At 38.5% G+C, this 20,452-nt stretch overlaps 1 protein-coding gene across 1 annotated transcript; it reads left to right on the forward strand.

Moving 5' to 3' along the window:
* The first annotated feature begins 234 nt into the window (after positions 1–234).
* LOC141651582 (uncharacterized) lies at positions 235–906 on the forward strand. The gene has a single exon (XM_074459287.1). It carries the CDS (start codon positions 235–237, stop codon positions 904–906), a length of 672 nt encoding a protein of 223 aa, XP_074315388.1.
* The last annotated feature ends 19,546 nt before the right edge of the window (positions 907–20,452 follow it).

Genomic DNA, 20,452 nt, shown 5'->3' on the forward strand with positions numbered 1-20,452 from the left:
ATTCCATGTTTTTTACATGTTCTGCATAATTGTTTGGGTAGGTGTTAGACTATTAGGGCCGGCTTAGGCCTCGTATCGTTATGGACTTTGTCCCCTCTCATGATGTATAAATATTCTATTGATTAATGAGAAATAAAACACACACAAATTAACCTAAACAATATTATTAACATGGTATCAGGGGTTTCTCCAAAACCACGCTTACCCTAGTTCGTCTCTGTGTTCTCTTCCACGATGACACAAGACGTCCCCAATTCCGCTTCCTCTTCCGATCCTAAAATAGACCATTTATCTCCTTTTTCTTTTGCTAATCAAGAAGGACCAGGGCAAAATATTACTCATATCAAACTCCGAAAAGACAATTACGAAGAATGGCGTCGTTTTATGCGTATGTCTCTTAAATCGAGACGCAAATTCGGTTTTTGTGACGGTACTATTGCTAAGCCGACTGATAAATTCCTTCTCGATCAGTGGGAGGTGGTTCATTACACCGTCGTGCAATGGATTATGCACTCGGTGGATCCGTCCATTCGCGATAGCATTTCTTATAGTGAGGATGCGTCGGTCTTATGGAATGAATTAGAAGAAAGGTTCTATATTGTTGATGGCTCTAAAATTCAATCGCTCAAGGCACAACTTAATGACTGCAAGCAGACGAAGGGCATGACTGTGATGACCTATTACAGAAATTTGAAGGCTTTGTGGGAGGCCATCGCTGCTAATGAACCGCTCCTTGCCTGTAAATGTGGTCATTGCACCTGTGGCATCGCGAAGGAGGCTCTTGCACACCAGGATTCGAAGCGCCTCCAAAAATTCTTTATGGGCCTCGATGCTTCTCTTTATATCACTATTCGCTCCAATCAATTGGCTTTGGATCCACTTCCATCCCTCAATTGCGCTTATTAGGTCATGCTTCAGGAGGAGCGGTTAAAAGCAGGGGACTCTCCGGCTGATGCTGATACGACGGACGTTATGGCTTTTGCTGTTCGTCGGGATTCGGGCTCCTCCACCACACCAGATTAGCGTGCACTCCGTGAGCAGCAGCGGCAGGAGCGACGGAAAATCACCTGTTCCTTCTGTACTGCCACGGGTCATGACGTCCAAAATTGCCTCATGAAAAGTCAGAAATTCCCGGACTGGTGGGGACCTGATCGTCCGCGACCTTTGGAGGAAATCCGTGCTCAGCCTGCTCGTATTGCTGCTGCCAAATAACCAGCCCGTGTAAATGCTTTTATTTCCGAGCCCAGTTCTTCCTCACAGGACCGTCTTAGTGGTATGTCTTCCGACTGGATTATTGATACGGGAGCATCCCATCATGTCACAGGTGATGTCAGGTGGCTTAGTGAGTCTCATTCGGTACCATCTCATCCTATTCGCCTTCCTAATTGGCAGACGGTTCTTGCTCGAATTGCTGGGACGGTTCATTTAAATAATTCTTTAATTCTTCGTGATGTTTTGTTTGTTCCTAGTCTCACGTTCAATCTCCTTTTCGTGTCCCAATTAGTTGATGCCTCTGCGTGTGTCGTCAGTTTTACTAACCATGCTTGTCACATTCAGGACCATTCTTTGAGGACGAGGATTGGAGTCGGTGAGTTGAAAGACGGGCTATACTATCTGCGTGAGGTGTCAAAACCGGCGGTACATCGGGTGAGCATTGATGATTCGCTTGACTTATGGCATAGACGGTAGAGTGTTGGTGTAGCATAAAGGATGGATCTTTGTTGTGATTGATTTTATTAAAGGTCATGGCCGTGCTTGTAGTAGTTTAATGTTTAGGAATGGAAGAATACTTGATAGAGTTGACAGTTGGATGATGATGTTTAAGAGTTCGATGGTGTTGACAGTTGGATGATAATGTTTATGAGCGTGAGTAAACTTCGAGGACGAAGTTCCTTTTAAGGCCATAGGGTGGTAGATTGTAACATTCCGTTTGATGTTACGAGTTCCTTGATATCGCATTTTCTAGTGGATAATATGTTACGGAGCTAGCAGCGTTTTTGGATAGTAGTTGGTAGTGTTTGGAGTTGGTGTCGAGAGAGACTATGATGTAGTTGATACCATATCGTGAGCCGTGTTGTGGAGGTAGGCATAGTTGGTGGAGTTGGTGTTAAGAGTTCGTGTTTTATAGGTTGGGGTTTTGTTTTGAGTTCTTAGTTGCATTGTTGTGTTTTGATCGAGTTAGTATGTTTGTTTAGAGTATGGGTTGAACTTCGGGGACGAAGTTCTTTTTAAGGAGGGAAGACTGTAATACTACGGTTTTCTATGTCTTTGGGTACTCTATCGAGTGGGGCTTACTGATACCAGTCGTTGTGAGTACCAAAAATAAGATTTATAATTCCTATTAAGACTAACCTAGGCTAGTGGTAACAGGGTCGAACCACAAGGAGGCGAATGTAATTAAAAGCTGTCTAATTCTAGTCTAAGGTAACGATTGTGGGGGTTGAGTTGATTTGGTCTATAGCTAAGATCAATAAAAACAGTAAACTAAATAAACGGATTAAACAGATAAAAGAGGGGTACTAGGATGGTCGGTTCGTTATAGTTTCGGCGGCAGCATACTAAACAGGTCTAAATCAAACACATGAGGCGGGAAATAAAGAGGTCCTCTCGGTCCACTATTAACAAATAGCATCTTTCGATCTCGCTATAAGTCCCTAATATCACTAATACTGACTCTCGTCCTGAAAAGTGACTTATAATCTAAACTTTACCTATCTTTCGATCTCAGCATAGTTTAGTCATTTTAATTGGTGATCTAATAACCTTTCCTATCTTTCGATCTAATGGGCTAGTCATAAATTAAGCATCTAACTGGTCGCATGCATTCGATTCGTTAAATACAACATTAAAATCAATTAAAACGAAAGGTAACCTCACGTGGTCAGTCGATCGACTAGGTATGGCAGTCGATCGACTGACACGCGATTTCAGTCCATATTAATACTACGCCGCCTACGCTACAATTCCCCTACATCCTAGCACAATTAATTTAGCTACTCATGCTAAGGGTGATAACAACAATAAAACTAATAAAATAAACAGAAGAATTCATGCTTAAAGTAGTAGAACAAATAATTAACATAAACGATGAATCGGTTTTGGGAAACTGACTAGCAATTCTATACTAACAACGAAATAAGAGTGAATCCAAATAAAGCAGAAGGAATACCGAAATTGCAGCGGAATGATTAAGAATAAGAACGAAAATCCAATGCTAAAACAGTGTTCCAAACCCTAATTATTTGAATGAAATAAACTAAATGTTACTGTGTGAAAACTTAGATGAAAATCCGATCCCTAAACTGATGTTCTAGGTTACGTTATATAGCAAATATACGTAACACTTATTATCAAAACCTAAACACAATGGGCTTGCGTTCCTTGGTCTTTTAATTCTCGTCTGATTAGCGGCTTGGTCGATCGACTAAGCATGGCAGTCGATCGACTGCTCTTCAGTGTACAGTAGCTTCTGGAACCCGCAGGTTGGTCGATCGACTGAAGGTAGTGGTCGATCGACTGGAGTAGCTGACACTTGACTTCTATAATCTCGTGGATTTGTCTTTTGGGCTTTGAAATGCGCACCAAGCTCGTTCCTTAAGTGAATACTTCACGTCCAATGCAGTGCAGGATAGTCAGGGACGGATTTAGCTCAATTTCCGTTGAATTCTTAACATTTCTGCAATGAAGTATAAAAACACGAAAGTATACGGAAATGGGGGAAATGGTAGCTTAAACTACACAAATGAGCTCTGAAATGCGTGTAAAATGAGGTGCAAAACATATATAAAAGACACGCATCAAACTTCCCCAAACCAAACCCTTGCTTGTCCCCAAGCAAGAACTAAACTCGATCTAATGACCTAATGGAACGAGTTCAATCTCAGAGCGAATTGCAACATGTAAAGCCTAAACCATTTTAATGCAATAACCAACAATCAATTAGTAACTATGAATCATGCAACCGAGTTATGAAGTCGTTAAAAACATGCTGAACCGTCGACTATGGAGACTTATCGAATTGGACTCTCGCGGGTCGCTCATATCACACATAAGCACAGGTGAATATATAAGAGGATAGAAAGAATTCATTTTGTAAAGACTCTCACCTAACTACGACCTATAAAAACATGCCTGCAATATAATATGAAAGTAATCTCTACAACCGTACATATGCATTCCAACCGAACTAATGACCATGACACATGCCGAGGTAAATATGGATAAGGTGTGGGTAAGAAGAGGCAAAACATTTATGGAAAAGTGGAGGTACAGGTGATCAAGGTAGTACCAAAACGAAACCATATGGCAACATCCAACTTCTTGCTCATAATCAAACGAAACGGTGCCATAGCAAGCACAAATCTCACAGTCTCCAGTATTAAAGTAATCAATTAACTCCCCATAAGAAATAGATGCAACATGGGAGCAAAAATCGCCATAAGATAAAGGATTGAATTATGCGAATTGATTCCTTCTTTTTTCTTTCGAACCTCAGTCGATCGACCAGAATTGGCAGTCGATCGACTGCTATGAACAGTACAGAACTCTTTTTTTTTTCTTTTTCGAATCATTTTTTCTTTCTTTTTCTTTCAACTTCTTTCTTCCCCTTCATTTCATCTTCCCAACTAAATCTCAAATAAGAGCAAATGGCTACCAAAAACGAAGTGACAATCCCAACAACATAGACTACTAGCTTGACAAAGGACAGGCTAAATGTAGGATGTAGTAAATAGGACAAAAAGGATATTTTTGGCAGTGTGGAATTCATGGGTAAAATGAATAAAGGGAAACCTCTACCACATGTGTCAACAAACCACAAACCGAATGCATACATGTACTAAGTAGATCAAGTTCATATTTATGCACATTAATATGACATGTCTCATAAGGAGTACTACTCACATTCCTAAATAATCCGGTCATAAATGTCACCAGTTATAGGCTCTAAATCTCAGAAATATGATGTAGCTTGCCAAAAATCTAAGTCAAGTCTCAAGTTCAGCAAATAATTTAACGAAAACTCGTGGATTATGCAAATGATTCTACTAATAACATGTCAATTAAGCAAGGCTCAGGCAAAAACAGATGCAAATGCAATGTCATCATTGAAATACTACCGTTCCGACTCAATCTATATGCTAAAATAAACGTGCAAATTTTTTGAAATTTTTGAAATTCTTCAATTTTTTTGATTTTTTGTATATATGAGAAATGAAATAAACAATGCAAAACAGAATGTAAACGTGAATGCAAGCAAATGATATGCGGCGCAAAACCCTTCCTCAAACCAAATCGCACAATGTCCCCATTGTGCAAAATCATGTGATGAAGAAAAAATGGAAAACGGGAATTTGCGTAAAATAAAGTAAATAAGACATGAAGTAAAGACTTAGAAACTCACAAGACTTTAAGCGCAGCAAAGGAAACCTCCCCAAACCAGCGTGAGCTAGGAGGTTTCAGTAGCCAGCAGTGTTACCAATAAGTGCCTGAAAAGACAAGCAAAGAACCACGCATAAAACCGAGAAAACAATGATGAAGCGGTATTATGTGCAAAATTGAAAAAAATAGAAGAAATAAATAGTGACGGAAGATAAAGTGGAGTAGAAAACTCCCTTAGTTCCGCAAATCGACCAAACATAGCAGGAGAGAGGTCGTAAACAGGTACAGCAGTGCAGCTCGGTCGATCGACCACATCACTCAGTCGATCGACCGAGGTGAAAGGAACAGTAGCTCCTGTAAACTGCAAACCAGTCGATCGACTATATATCCCAGTCGATCGACTGAAAATACTGTTGTACTTCAGATTTCTTCGTATTTGCTCAATTACTTGAGCTAAGGAGGTCTAAAAACCTGCAAGTGCACAATAATACGCGCCCAAAATTGCGCAAAACCCAAAGTAAAGCCTAAAGCGTATAAAATCCTAAGCAAGCAAAATAAAATGCGGAGTTTCGTGCACACAAAAGCAATAAAAAGTGTCTAACAAAAGCAAATAAAATGTTTGGAAAACATGTGATCAACTAGTAGTTGATCAAGAACGGCCACGGAATAGCCCACTTCGTCGGCTTCTGGCTACTAGAGGTAGCCTCAACGATGCTTATCTTATCAGCTGCACCCTTCTTAGCTTCCACGTCCGTATGGCTCAACGAATCAGCACTTTCATCATCTCCCCAGTCAATGACCTCTTCTGACTCGTCAGAATCCAAATCGGACTTCCTCACTCTGACCGGCTCGTCATCAACTTCCTCATCAGTGCCATAGCTGAGGCAACCAAGACCTCCTCGTGAGATGATTGGCTTCTTTGCTGCTGGAGTAACTTGCAATTCTTCCTTCCCCAAACCAGCTCCTGCAATATCAGAAATAGACAAATCTTCGTCCAATGTGCTCCCAATCTGGGGCGGAGGTGTCAACACAGGAGTAGTAATAGAGACAGGCACATCTGGAAGCACAAAGTACGATTTCTTTTCAGAAACCGTATTACAAGTAACAGGCCACATGGGGTCCTTCTTCCTAGCTGTATGGGCAAAGACAATGGAATGCTTCCCCACTTTGAAGGTCAAGGTACCCGAACCAACATCTATGACTGCACCAGCAGTGTGCAGAAATGGCCTACCCAAAATAATGGGAATATGGGCATCCTCGGGCATGTCAAGTACGACGAAGTCAACAGGGAAGAAAAACTTCCCTATTTGCACAGGGATGTCTTCTAGGACTCCTATAGGCTGGACCGCAGATCGGTCAGCCATCTGAACTGTCATGTCGGTCACTGCAAACCTAGTCAATTTTAGCTTCCGAACAAGACTTAAGGGCATGACGCTAATGCTAGCTCCTAGGTCACATAATGCTTTCTCGATAGCGAAGGTACCAATGCTACAAGGAACGGAGGAGCTACCTGGGTCTTCTAGCTTAAGGGGTGCAGTGTGAGACAGATAAGAACAAGACTCTTAGTGAGTGCGACAGTATGCACTATTTCAAGTGACTTTTTCTTAGACAAGAGTTGTTTCATGAATTTAGTATAGGCGGGCACTTGATTAACTAACTCAAGGAAAGGCACTTGTACATTCAAGCTACGAATAACTTTTTCAAATTTATTGAAAGATACCTGTTCCTTCGTCGGCACTAGTCTTTCCGGATAAGGGGCTGAAAGGAGTACCTTAGCCCTCTCCTCCAAGTCTCGCATGCCGGCATCCGTGGACTTAGGCTGGAAGTCCACGACCTTGTCTTTATTGAAGCTTGACCCTTCTTCAGACCGTTTCAAATATGAGCCATTGACCGACATTGGGTCGAACTTCGAAATCGGGACGGACCCATCAGCACTCGGGTCTTGCCCCAAATTTTTCGGGACTGTCGTGCCCCGAAACAAATGATCCCTCAAGTTGTCGGGCATCGGAGGACGAAAAATCTCACTATCAGCAGCGATCTCAGTCGATCGACCAGTGATGTCGATCGATCGGCGAGATGAACAGACCGTAAGCTCCTCAGTAACCCGCACTTGATCGATCGGAGGGTATATCGGTCGATCGACTGATATACCTGGTAGACGCCTTTTTCTTTCCTTTGCTCGTTCCAGCTTTGTTTTGACTCGGTTTTGCCTCATCTTTTGCAGCATCATCTTCGACCATATCAGGCCCCTCCAGGGTGGACCCACTCTTCAAAGTTATGGCATTTAGGGTCTCTTTCTGGTCAGTTTGAGTCGGTAAGTGTCCGGGAGCTCGAGTGGTACTCTTACTAGCCAATTGAGCAATTTGGCTCTCTAGTAGCTTCATCCCGGCCTCTCTAGCTTGGGATTCCTTCAGCAACAAGTTCTTAAACTCGGTGAAATAAAAATTCTGGGTTTGTTGCTGCTGCGGCACATAGGGAGGTTTTTGATATTGTTGTTGCTTATGATGAGGGGGCACATAAGCTTGTTGCTGCTGCTGCTGCGGAGGTGGAGTTGGATTTTGGACGTTCTGGCTACTCCACCTCAAGTTGGGATGAACATTAGGCTCATAGTAGGTGTTTTTCTGCCTATAGTGTTGAAAGGCAGCACAAGACTCGAAGGGACTAGGACAATTTTCTGAGACATGTCCCTCAGCTCCACACCTTTTGCAGACGAAAGGACCGTCTGACACAGCATTTACGTGGTAAATACCTTCTTTTGAAGCTCCTCCCAGTTCATACTTGTCAAATCTCGCAGTGAGAGCTTCTAGTGCTGCTACAGAAGATGATTCAGCAGCTCTCCTCTGATTTCCTCTGAATTCCCATACTCAGCTTTGTGGGTGGCTAAGTCATCAATGATCTTCCACCCTTTGGTCTCTCCCATATTCTCAACAAATCGGCCATTGGCTGCAACATCCAAGATGGCCCTCTGATCGTCATACAGTCCATTATAGAACTGATTGCACAAGCTCCATTTTTCGAAACCATGGTGCGGTATGGTTCGCACCAGCTTCTTAAATCGGACCCATGCCTCGTGGAAGTTCTCATCAGGTCCTTGTTTGAAGCTCGTGATCTGAGCTCTAATAGCATTCGTCTTTGAAGCAGAAAAGTACTTCTTGTAGAATGCCAATGCCAAGGAATTCCAGTCGGTGATCCCATGAGCAGCTCTATCCAGATCTCTATACCACTCCCGTGCAGCATCCTGGAGCGAGAAAATGAACATGGTCTCCTTGACCTGGTCTGGGGTCACGCCGGCTGGTGGGGATATGGAGCAGCAATAATCGATAAATGTCTCCATATGCTTAGCTGCATCCTCATTTGCAGCTCCCCCGAACTGGTTCTTCTCAACCAAACTGAGATAAGAGGGTTTCGGCTCGAATTTCCTGGCTTCCCCTGGTAATGCGAACCCTTTGTAAAGATTTTCAGCTGTCGGCTCTGAATGACTAGCTATAGTTGCTTCTTAAGCCATGATTGGAATTTCTGGAGAAGTAACTGTCTCAGCTGAAGAAATAGAAGCAGGAGATGTAGGTGGGTCTTCTTCGAATAGAGCGTTCTCGTAGTAACTTGACAGAGTACTCAGCTCTTCCTCTGTCGGCAATACCCTTTGTGATCATCTCAACTCGCGCAAAGATTTCTCTATCTCAGGATTTAATGGTACTAGTTCACCACCCTGTGACCTGCGCATAAGAGGAAACTACAAAAAGAATATAAGAAAAGTTTAAGGAACGGATGTCCCTTAAACTAAGAAAGACTAAAATAAAACAACTAAAAATTAGAACAATTGCCTCCCCGACAACGGCGCCAAAATTTGATACCCGTCGTTGTGAGTACCAAAAATAAGATTTATAATTCCTATTAAGACTAACCTAGGCTAGTGGTAACAGGGTCGAACCACAAGGTGGCGAATGTAATTAAAAGCTGTCTAATTCTAGTCTAAGGTAACGATTGTGGGGGTTGAGTTGATTTGGTCTATAGCTAAGATCAATAAAAACAGTAAACTAAATAAACGGATTAAACAGATAAAAGAGGGGTACTAGGATGGTCGGTTCGTTATAGTTTCGGCGGCAGCATACTAAACAGGTCTAAATCAAACACATGAGGCGGGAAATAAAGAGGTCCTCTCGGTCCACTCTTAACAAATAGCATCTTTCGATCTCGCTATAAGTCCCTAATATCACTAATACTGACTCTCGTCCTGAAAAGTGACTTATAATCTAAACTTTACCTATCTTTCGATCTCAGCATAGTTTAGTCATTTTAATTGGTGATCTAATAACCTTCCCTATCTTTCGATCTAATGGGTCAGTCATAAATTAAGCATCTAACTGGTCGCATGCATTCGATTCGTTAAATACAACATTAAAATCAATTAAAACGAAAGGTAACCTCACGTGGTCAGTCGATCGACTAGGTATGGCAGTCGATCGACTGACACGCGATTTCAGTCCATATTAATACTACGCCGCCTACGCTACAATTCCCCTACATCCTAGCACAATTAATTTAGCTACTCATGCTAAGGGTGATAACAACAATAAAACTAATAAAATAAATAGAAGAATTCATGCTTAAAGTAGTAGAACAAATAGTTAATATAAACGATGAATCGGTTTTGGGAAACTGACTAGCAATTTAATACTAACAACGAAATAAGAGTGAATCCAAATAAAGCAGAAGGAATACCGAAATTGCAGAGGAATGATTAAGAATAAGAACGAAAATCCAATGCTAAAACAGTGTTCCAAACCCTAATTATTTGAATGAAATAAACTAAATGTTACTGTGTGAAAACTTAGATGAAAATCCGATCCCTAAACTGATGTTCTAGGTTACGTTATATAGCAAATATACGTAACACTTATTATCAAAACCTAAACACAATGGGCTTGCGTTCCTTGGTCTTTTAATTCTCGTCTGATTAGCGGCTTGGTCGATCGACTAAGCATGGCAGTCGATCGACTGCTCTTCAGTGTACAGTAGCTTCTGGAACCCGCAGGTTGGTCGATCGACTGAAGGTAGTGGTCGATCGACTGGAGTAGCTGACACTTGACTTCTATAATCTCGTGGATTTGTCTTTTGGGCTTTGAAATGCGCACCAAGCTCGTTCCTTAAGTGAATACTTCACGTCCAATGCAGTGCAGGATAGTCAGGGACGGATTTAGCTCAATTTACGTTGAATTCTTCACATTTCTGCAATAAAGTATAAAAACAGGAAAGTATACGGAAATGGGGGAAATGGTAGCTTAAACTACACAAATGAGCTCTGAAATGCGTGTAAAATGAGGTGCAAAACATCATATAAAAGACACGCATCACTTACTCTGTCGAGTAAGTAAGTTGTTTTACGAAACAGTGTTATGTCTGATGGGTACTCGATCGAGTAAGTATGGCACTCGATCAACTAAGGGTCACTCGATCAAGTAAGTTACTTACTCGATCGAGTAAGTTACTTTTGCGGGTTGTTTTAGTCGGGTTTTGTTAGTAACGCGCGATTGATATATTAAGCTTTCCGTCACTTTCTTCATCATTTGTATATTTTATAAAACCCTTTCAAGAGAGAAAAGAAGTTACGTTGTCTACGTTCGTCGCGTTACCATCAAATCCCAAGGGCTAAGGTTGTCGGATCGTCACGTTCTTTACGCCGTTGTGATCCTTGTGTCGAGGGTAAGCTTTTTATATAATTTTTATAATATTTTGTTAAAGTTGGTTGAAACCCTAATTGGGTAATTTGGGGGTTTTGGGGAGTATTGTTGATGTTAGATTGTGATTGTATGATTGTATGTCTGATAGGAAGTAATTTCAGTGAAGGACGATGTTGATTAGCTGATTGTGATGATCTTGGTGATTGTTGTTCCGGGTAGGGTTTCCCTACTCAGTATTGGCTACATAATGTCTGGCGATTGTGATTGTGATTGTTGGTTAATTATATTGTTGGTTTGATTTTGATGGTTGTTGGTTGTATATTGTTGATTGGTTGTGTATCTGTCTGTGATCTTCGGGGTGCATCCCTGGCTGAGTGGAGTCACTTGCGGGAGTGGCTTCACGCCCTTGATTCGCCCTCTGTGGAACCCGTCACAGAGGGGATGTGCACATTAATGAACTTGGGTTTATCGCTCGATGGAGATGAGCGGGGCTTAGGTGGGAACGGCTGCAGTCCCCCACTGGTGGCGAGGAGTACTTGTTGCGATGGGTACTCTGGCAGGGCTACACACTTTGGTATGTAGTCAGTTGTGTGGAGATTGGAGATGGAGACTGGAGATTTGTTTGAGCTGTTTGAGTTGTTTATAGTATGGTTTCATTGCAGCTGTTGTTTTTATGTAATTAGTACTGGCCCCGTTTAAATGTTTTAAAAACTGTGGTGATCCATTCGGGGGTGGTGAGCAGTTATTGAGCAGGTATGAGACGATGCGCATGGGATAGCTGGGATGAGTCACTACGTTGCTGTTTTAGAAGTCTTCCGTTGTGTCGAACACTTTTAGTTGTTTAGTATTTGACAGTTTTGAGAACCTTTGTATTTTTCTTTTATCGGTTTTGGTTATGGTTGTATCGCTTTAAACTTTATTATTATTAAAGTACGTTTCGTTATTGTCTATTTGATTATCATTGCCTCGGGTAACCGAGATGGTGGCGTTCTCATACCTTAAGTGGTCCTGGTAAGGCACTTGGAGTATGGGGGTGTCACAGACGGCTTGGACACCCGTCGCATAAAGTTGTTAAATTAATTCCTTTTGTTCGTAGTTATTCTCATACTATTGAGCATATTTGTGACATTTGTCACTTAGCAAAACAAACACAGAACAGTTTCAATTTGAATGATAATAAGGCTTCTGCTATTTTTGATTTGATACACTGTGATTTATGGGGTCCCTATAGTATTCCCTTGTCTTGTGGCGCAAAGTATTTTTTAACTATACTTGATGATTGCTCTCGCGCGGTTTGGGTGTATTTGTTAGTTGATAAAGCTGAGGTGATGGATATGTTCATGAACTTCTTTGCAATGGTTGAAAATCAATTTTAAAAACGTGTTAAGGTAGTTCAATCGGATAATGGGACCGAATTTCGACCTATATGGAGGGTTATTTTTTACAAAATGGTATTTTATTTCGCACCTCTTGTGTTGGTACACCTCAGCAAAATAGTTGTGTTGAGCACAAACATCGGCATATATTGAATGTTGCTCGTGCCCTTATGTTTCAGGGACATTTACCGCTCTCTTTTTGGGGCGAGTGTGTCTTAACTTCCGCGTATTTAATTAATCGGACCCCTTCTTTATTGCTCCAAAATAAGACTCCCTTTGAAATTTTGTTTGGTGTGGCTCCCTCATACATTAATTTACGTGTTTAACATAGACAGTAATTCATTCTCTTTATCATTTCCCATGGATCGGTTTGTTTAGGCTCATGGTAATTCAATTTAGATTGATTGTTCTGGTCGTATATAAGGGAAGACGGTAATGACAGATTCTTTCTTGTAGGCTACTTCCTTCCTTAGTTGTAGAAATACCAGAGGAGTGAAGGATTATGAGGGGCAGGGGGGAGGGGGAAGGAGGATGAGTAAGAGAAAGAGGGTAGAGGCATAAGGGGAGGAGGCGGAGTGAAGGTAAAGAGAAATGTCATGAAAGGTTTGGGACCCATCACAACCCGTAATTCTTTTGAATTTTATGCTATCCTTTTTTTAAAAAAATTGTGGGAGATATTCATTTATTACGCATTTTTATATTGCAGAATTAGTCTTGACACATCAATGATTTCTCTTATAATTATTATCTCGAAAAGAAAATTGAGTTCTTGAAGTTTGGTTACTATCTTTGTGATTGACCATTTGCTATCTCTGTTTCAGGCTTTCGGCATACTATCGCGGAGCCCGGGATTCTTGTGGTTACGATGTCATTGATGAATCATCATTCAACAATAGGTCTCTTCTTTTTAGATCCTTTTAGGAGTGTTAGGCTATCAGTATAACTCAATACCACATTATACTTTTAACCTTTTTATGTTTTTGACTCGGTTGAAGGGGGCCGAGTTATTTCTGCAATGAGGTAGTGGTTGGATTGTAGATTATATGTACTAAATAAATCATTTGTTTTTGCTCCGTTCAGATATCCAAAACTGGATTCGTAACATTGAGCAGCATGCTTCTGACAACGTCAACAAGATATTGGTACGAAACAAGGATGATGTGGACGAGAGTAAAAGGGTAATAATGTTTTGACTTATGGCTGTAGAATTAGTAACTGTTCTGCCTACCAAGTACCAAGCTTGCATATACTGTTGTTGATCTTTGCTTTACAATTATACAGGTCGTGCCAACTGCCAAGGGGACAAGCACTAACTGATGAGTATGAAATTAAATTTTCTTAGAATGTGAATATGTAACCTTAGATGTTATCGCACTATTTAAATGATTTCTCCTATGAAGTTTTAATAAGAGAATCTTGTGTTCTTCGGAGGGCAATGGCAAATCTAAATGTCAAGATGTTTATGTTTTAAAGATTGTATGGGGATAAATTTCTTAGAAGCCCATATCATGGTTGGTGTCTCATTGTTTGAAAGCAGAACTAGAGTACAAGGTGAGAAAAACGCACACAGAGGCGGTGTGTCTAATGACTTGGTTGTAGTTTTTTACGCAATTTATATCTTGAGTCATTTGGAAACAGTCTCTTTGTGTTGCAAACACAAGGGTAAGAGTGTGTGCATTCGACCCCTTTTTTTCATAACAGGAAAGTAATTACATGTAAATATGACTCTTAAAGGGCTTTGTTTATGCCAACCTATTTTTTATATGAATAAACAAAATTTAATTGGTTAATAACGGAATACTTTTCCTTATACAACAACTGTGAGATCCCTGAAAAAAATCTCTTTTTTAAAATAAATTAATAAGCATGAGTCGCCAGTAGGTTTTATAAAAAAAACATACAAAAACAATTTTAATGGAAAAGGTCCCTTTTGATCCCTGGAATGGGGACTGATCCGTCACTCCAGTCTAAACCAAAGATTGCATATTCGGGGGTAAAGGTACGGTCAGGTAAGGTGTTAAGCACCCGGAACGCTCATCAAACTAACGGCCTCTACTATTTATTTGTAATATTATATATATTTGACCAAAATTGACGATAAAAAAGGTTAATTACACAAGACAATATAAATTATTTACAAACACAAACTAACTAGTTAGATTATATACAAATATACAATAAAATAGAGGAAATAAATAAAAGATGAAATAAAAGAGTAGAGAAAACTTATTCAATGTTGGTACCCTCAGGGCTATCTGGATGTTGACTATTAATGAATTTCGATTTTGTCGTAAATTAACGGCTCTTATGCGCTTATATGGAAATTGAGACAATTTATTTGTAAGGTTTGATTTGAAACTGGGATAGTATATTTAAGACGGAGTATAAGAGCATAGAATTTTTGGATCTGGTCTTTGTTTGTGTATGCCGTTTGTTTTTTTGTGTTTCGTCTGTCCTTATATTTTCGTCTGTTCCCCTCGTATCTGGTATGGATGAGTGGTATCATATCATATATTATATTAAAGCAACAACCGCCATTCCCTTTGATCGTCACGTGTCACCACACATTCAAACGCCACATGTCATACTCTGTAATTTAAAAAAAAAAGTGCAATCACGTAAACAGTTAAATTACCAAATTTTACGTCCTTCAAATCCGGGATTTAGTAGCAATTTTTATTAGTATTTTCAAACGTGATTATTATTATTGTAAAATATTAGAATGTAATCTTTTTTTAAAAGTAGTATATAAAAATTTCAAAAGGAAAGTTGCTAATTTTAAGTTGATTTTGGCGCAATATTAGGAGAGAATTTTTGTACAATATTATTCTGTTACCCATTCAAAATATCAATCTCGCACCGAAATTCTACCGCAAGTTTAGTTTTAGGATAGATTAGAATGTAATCTTTTTTAAAAACAGTATATAAAAACTTCAGAAGGAAAGTTGCTAATTTTAAGTTGATTTTGGCACAATTTTAATTTATACAATATTTTTTGATTGATTTAATTAAGAAAGGCATAGTTGGAGATATGGTCAGTTTTTATGCAATCAAATCAAAAGAATCAAAAATCCATGGTTGACCTCGTCTAATTAAGGTTAGTAGATATGCTTGCCTAAATTTGTTTTCATTTATCCGAAAATCTAGCCCATAATTAAGCAACAAAATTCATTTTTTTGGTGAGATTATATTAAAGGGTATATCCTTGCCTAAATTAACACGAATGAGTATAGGAAACAATCTTATCTTCTCATATTTTATATACTCCTACTAATTTTGTGATATTGGTTATATCGGTTTATATGAATGATAATGATTAATTCCAGAAAAACATATGAAAAAAAATGCACAGTTTGTTTACGTAAAACAAATGATCATCTAAAATGCTCAATGTAAATGTTACAAGAATAGGTACCCTAGAGCTTTTGGTAAAAATTATCATCATCAATTTCCGTGCTAATTGCTTATTCTATACATATATGACTGTTAATGCAGTAGATTATTTTCATATGTTCACGTTTTTGTGTTTGTTTATTGTGCTTTGTTTTACTTTTTAATGCGGGGAATATAAGCAATAAGATCGAAAAGCATGACTAACATCTATACACGATTACATGTATATATTTTTTTTAATTTTTTTTTGCGTAATTAACCACCTTGAATTTCTATTTACAGGAGTCCGTCCCTTCATATTTTTATTCTATTTTGTTAAATTCATCATCCTATTCAAGAACTACTCACCAAAAAAGCGGATAATTGATTTAGAGGCCGGACTTCAGTATAAAAAGATGAGTAAGTTTATTCAATGATATTACTCCATGCTCAAATATGTAGAGAATAAGGAATCAGCAACTCAACGTTCCTATGATATTAACATTAGTACTCACACATTTAGAGAACAGATCGATACAACACGAAATTTGGGCAAGTGGGGTTGTTTCATCGCAAATTCCTTATTTTCTACGTTTATGAATGGCTAACACAGCTGATTATTTTTATACGTATGTTTATTTTTTTGTTTGTGCTTATCATGCTTTGTGCTTACTATTTTGCTTTTTGTGTAATTAATAACCTTGAATTTCTGTTTACATGAGTCCTTACATCTAAGAGTATCCACCTCTTTGATTCTATTTGGTTATGTTCATCAATTAATTCTAGAACTACACCAAAAAAAAATGTCGAGAATGGATGTAAATGCGGGATTCCACTAACAAAGATGAGTAAGTTCATTAATTAACTGTTCCATGTTCAAAAGGCATTTACATGACGTTTACGATTAATGCTCAACAAATAATGGTCCTATGAGAGGATAACATCTACATATTCATACATTGAAAGAAACAGTCTGATACAATGTACACGTGTTCATGGTACGAGAATGATAAATTACATGTTACGATGATTAGAACCAAATATGGCCTAATTTGTTTGTCAGGTCGGCTGTGTATAACATATTAGGAAATGATTTTTCTTTTGCCGGATCGTCGTGTAAATTTGTATTAAGACGTTTACAAGAAAAAATTATTGTCAAACTTGGCATTAAAATATTTGTAGAGCTTACAAATAGTCTGCAACACATACACACACAAGTTCAAACGGTTCCATTTTTTTTATATTCAAGCTTCAACAGTGTCTATTTATTTCTTCCTACATTTTGGTCGTTTGTTTAACTAAAGATGGTAGCGAAGAGGAAGATGCAATAAGCTATCAACTTTCCCATTCTTATGATTTTGACCGTATTTTCTTTGATGTATATATTTTCAAATTTGGCCCAACTTTTAAGACAGTTTTTTTTTACTTAATAAGCACAAACTAGACCAAATAATTAATTTTTAAAAAGTTCACTACAATAGTGTTGCTATGCACATTATAAAAAATAATAACATAATAATAATGCAACTAAATATCATTTAATTTGTACAAGCACAAACGTTGCGAGGGAATTTACCAGATACAATAAAGTTTAATTAATGAAGAATAAGGGTGCAAAGTTGATACCATCAAGTTAACTTATATTGAGTAAGTTTGTATATAAACCCAATTGCAAAGTGATCGATACCATCTTCATTTTATCCTTATTCTTTGCATAGTAAGTGTCCTATCGGTCATTATTTTATGAATAAATATGTTCAATCTCCTATTTTAAATTATCTCAAGTTAACTGTGTTGCATGACAAAATGAATTACATTATTCAGAGGCAAGTGTCATCATGACTTAATAAACAAAACAAAAGAAATAAAAAAAATAAAAAAAATTAGTATTTGGCGACTTAAAAGGCGAATGAATCCCGTTGATGGTGGGATGAAGGTCGTGATAAGGAAGGGGTCGCTATCGGTTGGTGATGATGGGGGTAGGGAGTTGCATAATGTTACGAGAAGGGTTAAGGATCATGCATGGGGTGAGTTGTGATAGTAGTTATACTGAAGGTATGGTGGGGGGACGTATGAGAGAGTGGAGGCAGAGGGGGTAGGGTAGTTGGAGGATGTAGGATATGAATTGTAGGGTGGCGGTTGGTTTTAGGGGTTTGCTGAGATATGGGTTGAGAGGGGCGTCGTGGTCCGAGGTGTTGGGTGTGGTGACCACTGCGGTGAAGGGTCTATTGGTGGGTCATGAGGTAGTCGGTTAGTGATGGCGAACGTTGCTTCTAGACGTCCAGGTGCTGGTGCCTGGTGGGTGGGAGAGGAAATGAGAAAGAAGGTAGGGAATTGATAGGAGAACAAACAAAAGGGGTAATATGGGGAAAAAAAACATACAACAATGAGTAAATTTAAATGTATATTGCCTAAATAAACAGGTTATGAAATCTAAAATAATTTGTTTCCACTTTTCAGATTTCACCTCTTATACGTGAAAAACTCGAGAAAAAAAAGGCAGAGTACTTCGAATAAAATTAAGCAACATAAAATTATCAAAAGTGGAGGTAAATAAAGTAAAATTTTCTAAAATTTAGTAATTTACTAAATCCAAAAAATACGTAAGTTTTTACTTTTAAAGTATTATATTACCACCCGTGCAGTGCACGGGTTCAAAAACTAGTTTATAGTATTTAGTGTTTGGTGTATATCGAGTTTCGGAGTGTAAAAAGATAAAATTTGAAGTATTCTTTGTTTAACCATACTTATCATTACACGTGACATGAGGTGTGTCATATGCCCTTCATCATAAACAAAAGATACGATGAAGAAATAGGCACTAAAATCCTATCACTTGTTGAAATTGATCAAGTTGACCGCATATAGTTAGGCTTCCAATGTTTTTAGAATTTCAAGGTACTTCACCATAATAAGGAAACAATGATCTCCTATCTTGTTTATGAGAGCTTACCGACTGTGCGCTAACACTGATAAATTAGTTACTTTGTGATAAATTAATCCAGCCGTAACTTTGGAAAACGGATTTCTAATTTGGACCTTATTGGTGTTATGCCAATAATATATCAAAGTGAGGTAAATGGAAATAAAGGCTAAAGGGTGGCTTTATGTCATTTTGGGTAATTTCTCGGGAAATAAGCGTAAAAAGCCGTTAATTATGACATTGTTAATTTTTATTTAGTCGTTAAATTTTAGTCTCATCATCGGGTACTCGTAAGGCTAGTAGACAACTTTGAGGTGTCTACAGAAACCCCCACTCTGACTGAGTCTGAGTAAGACGAAGGTCAAATTAGTCCGGTCGGGACAGATAAAAGGATAAGAAACGTACATGGGCCTCCTATATTACCTGTCTGGAGTGGCTGGAAACTGGGACTGGCTTAGCAAAACTTTGTTTTACTAATCTGGAATGGAGCTGGTAAAACTTTGTTTCACCAATCTGGCATGGCATGGCAAAACTTTGTTTTCCTGGTCTGGAATCTGGAATAGCTAAACTTTGTTTAGCTGGTCTGGATCTGGTAGAGCGAAACTTTGTTTCGCTGGTCTGGAATCTGAAATACCCAAATTTTGTTTAGCTGGTCTGGAATCTGGTAAACTGGCATAGTGAAACTTTGTTTCACTGGTCTGGATCTGGAAAAGCAACACTTTGTTTCGCTTAAGAGTGAACCTGCAAAATCTGATTTCACAAGCTCGGATACGTGTTAGGCCCCGCCGACCGAGGAATTCAAAATTTTATTCTGAAAAGGGATTAGAATGTAAAATCGGATTTTACAAACTACGATTTGCAAAATTTTATTTCGCAAAAAGGCAAGTTCAGAAAATTTTATTTTAAGAACTCAAATGCATGTCAGGACCTGCCAACCAATTGATTTGAAATTTGCAAAATTTTATTTCGCAAAAAGGCAAGTTCAGAAAATTTTATTTTAAGAACTCCAATGCATGTCAGGGCCTGCCGACCAATTGATTTGAAAATTGCAAACTTTTATTTCGCAAAAAGGCAAGTTCAGAAAATTTTATTTAAGAACTCGGATGCATGTCAGGGCCTCCCGACCAATTGATTTGAAAATTGCAAAATTTTATTTCGCAAAAAGGCAAGTTCAGAAAATTTTATTTTAAGAACTCAAATGCATGTTAGGGCCTGCCGACCAATTGATTTGAAATTTGCAAAATTTTATTTCGCAAAAAGGCGAGTTCAGAAAACTTTATTTTAAGAACTTAAATGCATGTCAGGGTCTGCCGACAAATTGATTTGAAAATTGCAAAATTTTATTTCGCAAAAAGGCAAGTTCAGAAAATTTATTTTAAGAACTCAAATGCATGTCAAAGCCTGCCGACCAATTGACTTGAAAATTGCAAAATTTTATTTCGCAAAAAGGCAAGTTCAGAAAATTTTATTTTAAGAACTCAAATGCATGTCAGGGCCTGCCGACCAATTGATTTGAAAATTACAAAATTTTATTTCGCAAAAAGGCAAGTTCATAAAATTTTATTTTAAGAACTCAAATGCATATCAGGATCTGCCGACCAATTGATTGGAAAATTGCAAAAATTTATTTCGCATAAAAATTAGATTGAATTTTTTCACAATCATTGACTGAAATAGGCTGGAAATTTGGAAAAATTTATTTTGCATAAAGATTAGGCTGAAAT

This window comes from Silene latifolia, chromosome 4, assembly GCF_048544455.1.
Source record: "Silene latifolia isolate original U9 population chromosome 4, ASM4854445v1, whole genome shotgun sequence".
Taxonomy (NCBI): domain Eukaryota; kingdom Viridiplantae; phylum Streptophyta; class Magnoliopsida; order Caryophyllales; family Caryophyllaceae; genus Silene; species Silene latifolia.